General features: G+C 40.6%; 1 protein-coding gene and 1 pseudogene across 1 annotated transcript; one reads left to right on the top strand and one right to left on the bottom strand.

Annotated features, from left to right (window-relative positions):
- The first annotated feature begins 444 nt into the window (after window positions 1–444).
- Window positions 445–2,653, top strand: LOC139569711 (serum amyloid P-component-like; annotated as a pseudogene).
- Window positions 2,654–7,309: 4,656 nt separating this feature from the next.
- Window positions 7,310–8,796, bottom strand: LOC139570487 (C-reactive protein-like). The gene is made up of 3 exons (XM_071392385.1): window positions 8,648–8,796; window positions 8,409–8,479; window positions 7,310–8,129 (listed from the first exon to the last, which is right to left on the bottom strand). The coding sequence occupies exons 1-3, from the start codon at window positions 8,749–8,751 to the stop codon at window positions 7,513–7,515; spliced, it is 792 nt and encodes a 263-aa protein (XP_071248486.1). The 5' UTR covers window positions 8,752–8,796; the 3' UTR covers window positions 7,310–7,512.
- Window positions 8,797–10,787: the final 1,991 nt, after the last annotated feature.

Raw genomic sequence — 10,787 nt, forward strand, 5'->3', positions numbered from 1 at the left:
GATGAAAACCTGCTCCAGAGCGCTCACCTTCTAACCTTGAGTGACTTGAACCAGATTGAACATCTGAAGAGACCTGAAAATAGCTGTGCAGTGACGCTCCCCATCCAACCTGACAGAGCTTGAGAGGATCTCAGAGAAGAATGGGAGAAACTCCCCAAAATACAGGTGTGCCAAGATTGTAGCGTCTTACCCAAGAAGACTCGAGGCTGTAATCGCTGCCAAAGGTGCTTCAACAAAGTACTGAGTAAAGGGTCTGAATACTTACGTAAATGTGATATTTCAGCTTTTTATTTTTAATAACTTTGCTAACACTTCTTAAAACCTGTTTTTGGTTTGTCATTATGAGGTATTGTGTGTAGATTGATGAGGGGGGATAAAACAATTGAATACATTTTAGAATAAGGCTGTAACATAACAAAATGTGGAAAAAGTCAAGGAGTCTGAATACTTTCCAAATGCACTGTATGTTTGGGCTTCCTGCGGTCAATTTGCAGTCTACAAATGATTTGTAATTAAGTTTCGGCTCCCTGACAATACACTCAACAGAAAATCGTCCCGAGGCTGAATCTAGTTGATGATCTTGATATCATGTTGTAATCAGTTCCACACCCTTTCAAATTTCTCAGGGACAGTGTTCTCGTTCCTGTTGGAGAGCGACACTTTCCATGTGAAACTCTGCTAAAATCCAGACACCCATTTCCGCTACGACCGTGTGCTTGCGGTTCTTCTCTGAGGTTGGCAGAGGCCAGTCCATTGTCTCACTGGCAGGCCCATCATGATAAGGATTTGCTGTTGTTCAAACCGTATGTGGGGGGAGCATACTGAGTGCACATCAAAGAAGCTGGACTGGATTTCTTGAGGTTGCCAGATAATAAGAATGAATGGAACTCCATCTGCTGGACCTGGGACTCTTACACTGGTCTGACCCAACTCTGGATAAATGGGAAGTGAAGTACATGGAAGTTTGTCACTTGGGACATTTCTATAACTGGAAAGCCGAGTATTATTTTAGGTTAAGAGCAATACACATATGGGGTGGGGCTTTCATAGATTACAGTCCTTTGTGGCCGATGTCCACTTATGGGATAGTGTCCTCCCTCCCTCCTTGTCAAATCCGATTTTTATGTGAAGGGGAATTCCTTCACTCGTGGAAATATTCTAAACGGGAAAGCATTAGAGTACACAATTGAGGGGAACGTGTTCAAGGAGTAGAGTGACTTTGAAATTGTTGTCTGAAGCACGAGCATGATTTTTTATCTGTCTTTCAATGTGTGTGAAAACTGTTTCAGCTGTTTCAACATTATTATTTGCTATAATATGATTTTCTTTGTTCCTGAGTATTTACTGAATAACCTCTTCTAAGTAGAAAATGTAATATTCCCTTGATGCATTGTTTCATATAATCCAATACAAATGCATATCCAAAAGATTGTCCTGAAATTTGAGCTGTGGTTACATCGTCTTATCCTCATGTCCCTTATTTTTAACTAGGGAAGTCAGTTAAGAACAAATTCTTATTTACAATGACAGCCTAGGAACAGTGAGTTAACTGCCTTGTTCAGGGACAGAACGACAGACTTTTACTTGTCAGCTCGGGGATTCGATGTAGAAACCTTGCTGGCCCAACGCTCTAACCACTAGGCTACCTGCCACCCCTTACATAAATTTGTGAGTGAGATTTCATTTTGTTCATTAGCTGAATCTAAAAACTCAAATGTATCATAAATCTACTATTTGTATAGTACACTTTCAGTAAAAAAGGTTCCGTATAGAACAAAAATGGTTCTATCGCTTGCTTCATATATTGAACACCTTAGAGTTCTATACAGAACTCTTTTATATGGTTCTTTGATCAGAAACCTAAAGGTTCTTCTTCACTTAACCAAAATTGTTGCATATAGATAGAACCCTGCATGGTGCCATTTATGAATTATGGCTACTAATATTAAATATAATTGAATAAACAATTAAATAATGGACAAAAGAATAGCACTATAGTTTTTAGAATTTATTGTCATTATATGCAAACATAGTTTGGAAAATATGCACTGGTGGCCATGGACGCATCTCTTTGTTTGAATGATGGCCCATGTCAACTCTGGCTGACTTTACAGTATAATAAAATATAACTTTGTCCATTAGTTACAGTGAACAACAAAAACGTGTCTCCTGCTCTTAACACCCCCAAGTGGGTGGTCCCCACCCTCCCAGGCCCAGCCATGGCCGTGCCCCTGCCCAGTCATGTGAAATCCGTAGATTAGGGCAAAATGTATTTATTTAAATGTAGGATTTCCTTATATGAACTGTAACTCAGTAAAATCGTTGAACTTGTTGCATGCGGCATTTATATTTTTGTTCAGTAGCTAGGTGTAGTGTTGATTATATGCAAAGGCTGTAATATAATAAGAAATCGTGATGACAATATTGTCTCTTACTATTTCATAGTAAATGCACATATGCATGTCTGAATCTAAGATATGTGTATGCGTAATGGTTAATAAATGCCTGGTATCTAACATGTGCCGATCAGCCTTTCACTACGTAATACATAATTATACTCAAGACATTAAATTCTAAATCAAATCAAAGTTTATTGGTCGTATGCACAGATTTGCAGATGTTATCGCAGGTGCGGCGAAATGCTTGTGTTTCTAGCTCCAACAGTGCAGTAATACCTAGTAACACAAAACAATACATCATAATCCAAAAAGTAAAAATGTATGAATTAATAAATATCAGAACGAGCAAACTCAAGAGTCCGGGATATATATATATATATACATTCCAAAACATTATGGAGTGAAATGGAGCAGTTTAGTTATGATACAGCAGATAGCAGTGGTGAGCCATCCCACCACCCAAGTAGTATTTGGATAAGGTTACGTGACTTGGGTTTGTATGATGAAGGCAGGAGAGTGGATCTCGCCATGTTGTCATCAGTGGAGGCTCCTCAGAGGAGGACGGGGAGGACCATCCTCCTCACTGAAATCATAAAAATATCATTTAAAACATGTAAAAGTTATCCTTTTTAGATAAAACTATAATAAATAATCATGCCACCAAATAATTGATTAAAACACAATTTGCAAAGGTCTACAGTAGCCTCAACAGCACTCTGTAGGGTAGCACCATGGTGTAGCCGAAGGACAGCTAGCTTCCGTCCTCCTCTGGTTACATTGACTTCAATACAAAACCTAGGAGGCTCATGGTTCTCACTCACTTCCATAGACTTACACAGTAATTATGACAACTTCCGAGGACGTCCTCCAACCTATCAGAGGTCTTGCAGCATGAACTGACATGTTGTCCACCCAATCAAAGGATCAGAAAATGATTCTAGTAATGAAGCAGCTTGCTAGCACTGCAGGGCATAAAATGTAGTGAGTAGTTGACTCAGAGAGGGAAAAACAATAATTGAGCCATTTTGAACTAATGAATTTACTCCAAAATGAAGGAGAAGCAAGAGAGAAATATATTGAGATTGTCATTTTTCTTCACTTTCAGTTTCACTACATTAGCTAGTAATGCAGCTAGCTAGTTTAGCCTACTGAAACACCCTGCTCAAACAGAGGGATGCTATGTTAGCTAGCTGGCTATGACTGTCCACCACAACACTGGAACTCTTCCAAGTCAAGGTAAGCTTTTGTTTTTACTAATTTATTGCCACCTGGCCCGCCGATGTAACTGCTTACTGACTGTACACTACATGTTACTGCATGATTGTAACGGGTTTACTAGCGCATTAGTTATATTAGCAATGTTGACTAGGACGTTACTTTAGCTAATATGGTGACAACGATGTAGGCTGTGGCTTGGAAAGTTTTTTTTAGCCTGGTCACATACAGCTGATGTGTTGTGCATTGAATTCCACACGCGAAGGGAAAGGGAGAGAGGACGAGAGCGCAAAGATGCGAGAATGAGTACAACTTGGCTGTGTTCACACGTGATCAGGGGTGTATTCATTCCGCCTATTCTGTTGAAAAATATTTCTTAAATGGAAGCAAACTGAACAAAACAGGGATAAACATGAATTTGTCCAATAGAAACTCTCGTCTGCAACTGTTGGACTAATGATTACATCCTATATCAGCTAGCTGCAGGCAAGAGTGTGCAAGGCGGTATTGAATGTCACTGTCTGTGCTAGAGGTCGACCAATTATGATTTTTCAACGCCGATACCGATACCGATTATTGGAGGGCAAAAAAAGCCGATACCGATTAATCGGCCGATTAAAAATTAAAAAAATATGTATTTATATATATCATACACACACACACATTTTTGTAATAATGACAATTGCAACAATACTGAATGAACAATGAACACTTATTTTAACTTAATATAATACATAAATAAAATCAATTTAGTTTCAAATAACATGAGAACATATGTTAAAACGAACCACCAGCTTTCATGGGTCTTCAATATTCCCAGTTAAGTTTTAGGTTGTAGTGCAGAAAGCAGAGCTTGTCTGCATGGTCCCCTGTCAGTCTGCTCCTCCGCGAAACACAGACCTTATTTGAAGTAGATCAAGACATTCTCTATGGACGACATGAACGGTAAAATAACGAAGAAACCCCTTTCAAGTTCAGCCGCAAGTTATTACAGGAATTATAACGCGTCGACTATTTCTCTCTAAACCATATACCTTTGACTAATCCGGAAACTATCACCTCGAAAACAAAACGTTTATTCCGTTCCGTAACGGGTGGCATCCATGAGTCTAAATATTCCTGTTACATTGCACAACCTTCAATGTTATGTCATAATTACGTAAAATTCTGGCAAATTAGTTCGCAAAGAGCCAGGCGGCCCAAACTGTTGCATATACCCTGACTCTGCGTGCAATGAACGCAAGAGAAATGACACAATTCCACCTGGTTAATATTGCCTGCTAACCTGGATTTCTTTTAGCTAAATATGCAGGTTTAAAAATATATACTTGTTTATTGATTTTAAGAAAGGCATTGATGTTTATGGTTAAGTACACATTGGAGCAATGACAGTCATTGATTGATTGTTTTTTATAAGATAAGTGTAATGTTAGCTAGCAACTTACCTTAGCTTACTGCATTCGCGTAACAGGCAGGCTCCTCGTGGAGTGCAATGTAATCAGGTTTTAGAGCATTGGACTAGTTAACTGTAAGGTTGCAAGATTGGATCCCCCGAGCTGACAAGGTTAAAAATCTGTACTTTTATTAGTCCTTTGTCAAAGATCTGTCACGATCGTGTGGAGGAGAGACGGACCAAGGCGCAGCACGTGAAAAGAACATCTTCTTTTATTAGAAGAGGAAAAACACGAAACGAAACACTTATACAAACTATACAAAACAACCGTGAAGCTATAAACGTAGTGCACACACACACACACACACACACACACACACACACACACACACACACACACACACACACACACACACACACACACACACACACACACACACACACACACACACACACACACACACACACACACACACACACACACACACACACACACACACACACACACACACACACGCTACAAACGTTCAACATAGACAATTACCCACAAACACCTAAAGCCTATGGCTACCTTAAATATGGCTCCCAATCAGAGACAACAATAACCAGCTGTCTCTGATTGAGAACCAAATCAGGCAACCATAGACTTTCCTAAACACCTACACTCAACCATAGACATACCTAGACACATACACTCAACACAAACCCATACACTACAACCAACACCCCCTATACCATATAATCACCCAAAACACACACATACCCCATGTCACACCCTGACCTAACTAAAATAATAAAGAAAACAAATAATACTAAGGCCAGGGCGTGACAAGATCATTCTGTATTTTTTACAATTTACTATGTACAGTAATAAAGGAATAACACGTAGGCTATGCAATAACTTTGTAATATTTGAAAAAAGCTTATTTGTGGAAAGCACATGCATGTGCGCAAAAGATGAGCAGACCCATGCAGTAGTTTGACTTTTGTCAAGGACACTTGAAAACATGTTCGGTCACAACAGGCAAAACATTGGCCATGATTTCAGGGCTTATGTTACGCTACTTATTGCACAGATGTACACTGAGTGTACAAAACATTAGGAACGCCTTCCTAATATTAATTAGCACTCAGAACGGCCTCATTTCGGGGGGGAGGGCATGGATCTGCAAGCTGACTAAAGCGTTCGACAGGGATGTTGGCCCATGTTGACTCCAATGCTTCCTACAGTTTTGTCAAGTTGGCTGGATGCCCTTTGGGTGGTGGACCTTTCTTGATACACATGGTAAACAGTTGAGCATGAAAAACATGTTCTACCATGCCATGGCACACATACACAATCCATGTCTAAATTGTCTCAAGGCTATAAAATCCTTCTTTAACCTGTCTCCTCCCCTTCAGCTACACTCATTGAAGTGGATTTAACAGATACCATCAATAAGGGACCATAGCTTTCACCTGGATTCACCTGGTCAGTCTATCTATGTCATGGAAAGAGCAGGTGTTCCTAATGTTTTGTACACTCAGTGTATAGTTGCAGGGGTGCAACTTTCACTGGGGGGAGGGCTCCACCCACATTCTGAAATTGTCCTGCCCAGTTGAATCAATGGAATGTGATACAAAACAAGGAAACAGTGTGCTTTATGACCATGCGGACGCCACCGAGCGGCCGGGTAGGCTGTTTGGAGTGTTTATCCGACTGGATTAAAAAATGTAAACACTTCTAAAACCAAAGTTGCGCCCCTGTATAGGGGACATGAGGAGTAGGCTACCAATATGGCGGACGGTGGCTTTCGAACAAATTGTAGTCTCATCAAGTTATTTAAAATACATTACACAAATTATATTATAATTATCTTGATATTTAAGATGACATGTTTGTATGAAATATAATCCTATATTCTTACAATAAGTCTCTTTTTTTTTTTAGATCAATTACCAGACTACGAGCTATAGGCCTATAAGGAGCGGGAGTAGAGAACCTAGACGCAGCTGTCTGGAATCAAAGCTTGACACGGTAACATGAGATCAACTGATCTGCTGGTTTATTCTTGTGGGTTTTTAGTTGCAGGAAAGTAGTTTCAACACGCTGGTGCATGAACTCCAGCGCTAATACAGAGCTGCATGTGGTTCTGCCTGGTAGTTGCAAATGGCCAGCAAAGTCCATCTCTGTTTACACAACGACCTGGAAAAATGTCAATAAAGACATTTTGCTTTTTCAGTTTCATTCTCCTCTGAAAGAACACTTTACACTATTCAGAGGCCATCTGCATACAAACGCTAAATGAAAGACAGACAAACATTCATGAGAAACGATTGAAACTTTATTGCGCTATTCTTTTCTATTAATTGAATACTCAGGAACATAAAAAAATATGGGATATTGATTCGTAACAGAGCTTTTAAATTGAAAGCTGCTATGAACATAAAATGTATTATGATTACTGTCATCATCGTTTGTAACACATTATCAATACCTGGTACAAATGTATTGCTCTTGGTTGGCTAACAGTTATAGTCACTCATCTCCTTGAACACCCCTCCCCCAGTAGTGAACTCCAATGCTCTCCAGTTGAGAATGTTTCCTGTAGTAAAGTTTTTCCCCTGCATATACAATTTGATTTGGCAAGGAGAGATGACACTATCCCAGAAGTGTACATCAGTAACATCCCCCACAAAGGATTGTGATGCTACAAAACCTCCACCATAACTGCCTTGGTTTTGACCTAAGATTATACTTGGTTTTCCATTTATAGGGCCATTTGGCTTAAGAATCTTTGATGCACTTCGTCTCCCATTCGCCCACATCTGGGTGAGACCAGTTTTAGAGTCCCAGGTGCCACAAAAAGAGATCCATGCATTTCTATTTTCTGGCAAACCGGTAATAGTAACAGAATTTCCTCTGATATTCAGTTTATACCCACCCTTTGATTGCAGACACAGATTGATATCTTTGGAATCAGAGGGGGTTGCTAGAGAAAATAGGGACTGGTCTCGTTGTACATCAGTGAAGAACCTCTGACACATGGTCATAGCAATAACAGGCTTTAAGACGTTGCCAGAGAGTTTTACAAACGAGTTGCTTGTCTCGACTGGGATGATGAACTTTTTCCCTGAGAGATCTGTATGGGTTAAAAATGAGAGAAGGAGAAAAGCTCACCAACAGAAATGTAACAGAAATCAACTTGACCTAGTATGTCTTGATGTACAGTATGATGAAAATATAGAGCTTTGCTTAGTTATTTCGCCACAGATCAGTTTAACAATATTTGCAATGCAACATGATCGGAAGAGAAGTTGCGGACACTCAATGAAAGCAAATATTTGCACAGTTAAGTCCACGTAGGGCCAGATCTACTACATGGTTAAAATTACAAGTGAAAACTTGAGAGATCATTCACCTTGATCTTCACCATAACAACCATAGATCAGAAACAGCAGAAACAGCAGCTTCTCCATCCACTTTAGTACACTGTAAAAAGAGAACAAAATATACTGAAAGTATGACATCTGCTGCCTGTTAAACCTGCCTTCAAGAACCATTCTGAGTGCTTTGTACACAAAAAAACTGTGCTAAATGTTGCCGATCTGCATAATCAATTGAAAAACGATTATATTTTAGTAAAGTCATTAAAATTACCTTTCCATGTCTTCTTGTTTAAAAGCCTTGATTAAGCAAATGTCCAGGATACCAGTTTTACTCGAGCTCTCTTCTGCGTCTTTGTCTTCTAATGTAAAAGTCATAGACTTTTAAAGGGGAAGGGGTGGATCTATTATGAACCAATGGTGAAGAGCATCAGATAAATACACTCTCCTCCTCTGGTTGCCATGTTTTACCAGTGAGTGTAAGTGGGTCATTCAAATCAAAGCTGCAGATCATTCATCTTTGCACACAGTATATTCCGAGACACAAACTCAGTACCCTCTCTACAGAGAAACAACTAGAACCTATTAGAAGCTTTGTCAATCCCACTGACACAGAAAATGGTGACAGTAGCCTACTTCAGGGCTATGTCCGAATTACTCTAATCTTACTCTTACTTTTGGTCATGTAGTGTAATTGTATGTGGACACCTGCTCGTCAAACATCTCATTCCAAAATCATGGGCATTAATATGGAGTTGGCTATAACAGTCTCCCATCTTCTGGGAAGTCTTTCCACTAGATGTTGGAACATTGGAAGCAAGTCCCTGCAGCATTCAGCCACAAAAGCATTAGTGAGGTCGAGGTGATGTCTGCAGTCTGCGTTCCAATTAATCTCAAAGGTGTTCGATGGGTTGAGGTCAGGGCTCTATGAAGGCCAGTCAAGTTCTTACACACCAATCTCGACAAACCATTTCTGTATGGACCTCGCTTCGTGCACGGGGGAATTGTCATGCTGAAACAGGAAAGGGCCTTCCTCAAACTGTTGCCACAAAGTTGGAATCATAGAATTGTCTAGAATGTAATTGTATGCTGTAGCGTTAAGATTTCCCTCCACTGGAACGAAGGGGCCTAGCCCGAACCACAGCCCCAGACCATTATTCCTCCTACATTAAACTTTACAGTTGGCACTATGCAATCGGGCAGGTAGCGTTCTCCTGGAATCCGCTAAACCCAGATTCGTCTGTCGGACTGCCAGATGGTGAAGCGTGATTCCTCACTCCAGAGGAATCACGCTTTATAAATCCAATCAAATGGATTTATAAAGCCCTTTTTACATCAGCCGATGTCACAAAGTGCTATACAGAAACCCAGCCTAAAATCCCAAACAGCAAGCAATGCAGATTTAGAAGCACGGTGGCTAGGAAAAACTCCCTAGAAAGGCAGGAACCTAGGAAGAAACCTAGAGAGGAACCAGGCTCTGAGGGGTGGCCAGTACTCTTATGGCTGTGCCGGGTGGAGATTATAACAGTACATGGCCAAGATGTTCAAATGTTCATGGATGACCAGCAGGGTCAAATAATAATAATCACAGTGGTTGTAAAGGGTGCAACAGAGGGTGCAACAGGTCAGCACCTCAGGAGTAAATTATTATCAGGGTTCCATAGCCGCAAGCAGAACAGCTGAAACTGGAGCAGCAGCACGACCAGGTGGACTGGGGACAGCAAAGAGTCATCAGGCCAGGTAGTCCTGATGCATGGTCCCAGGGCTCAGGGGAGGGAGAGGGAGAGAGAGAATTAGAGGGAGCATACTTACATTCACACAGGACACCGGATAATACAGAAGAATTACACCAGATATAACAGACTGACCCTAGCCCCCCGTCACATAAGCTATTGCAGCATAGATACTGGAGGCTGAGACAGGAGGGGTCGGGAGACACTGTGGCCCCGTCCGACGATACCCCCGGACAGGGTCAACCAGGCAGGATATGACCCCACCCAGTTTGCCAAAGCACAGCCCTCACACCACTAGAGGGATATCAGCAAACCACCAATTTACGGAAAGTAGAACATTGCAGTAGTCTAATCTAGAAGTGACAAAAGCATGTATTAGTTTTTCTGCATCATTTTTGGACAAAAAGTTTCAGATTTTTGAAATGTTACGAAGATGGAAAAAAGCTGTTCTTGAAATATTATTGATATGTTCGTCAAATATGATATGTTCATCAGGGTCCAGAGTAACGCCGAGGTCCATTGATGGGCATAGCAGTTAAGATCAGCTCCCGGCCCCTCATCAAAGATAATGGTTGGTCACACACAAACACACATTATCAATGGTGGTTATGATTAGCCTGGTGGAACCAACCTGATCGCTGCGTTCACCTTTCTATTTCACTTCAGATATCATAAAATGTT

This window comes from Salvelinus alpinus, chromosome 3, assembly GCF_045679555.1.
Source record: "Salvelinus alpinus chromosome 3, SLU_Salpinus.1, whole genome shotgun sequence".
NCBI classification, from domain to species: domain Eukaryota; kingdom Metazoa; phylum Chordata; class Actinopteri; order Salmoniformes; family Salmonidae; genus Salvelinus; species Salvelinus alpinus.

What these genes read in the sequence shown, in the direction of transcription:
- LOC139570487 (XM_071392385.1), bottom strand. Translation starts at nt 8,751, where the DNA reads ATGACTTTTACATTAGAAGACAAAGACGCAGAAGAGAGCTCGAGTAAA. An exon ending in AAACAAGAAGACATGGAAAG is followed by an intron (nt 8,480 to 8,647) that starts GTAATTTTAATG and finishes CTCTTTTTACAG; the next exon opens with TGTACTAAAGTGGATGGAGA. An exon ending in TTGTTATGGTGAAGATCAAG is followed by an intron (nt 8,130 to 8,408) that starts GTGAATGATCTC and finishes TAACCCATACAG; the next exon opens with ATCTCTCAGGGAAAAAGTTC.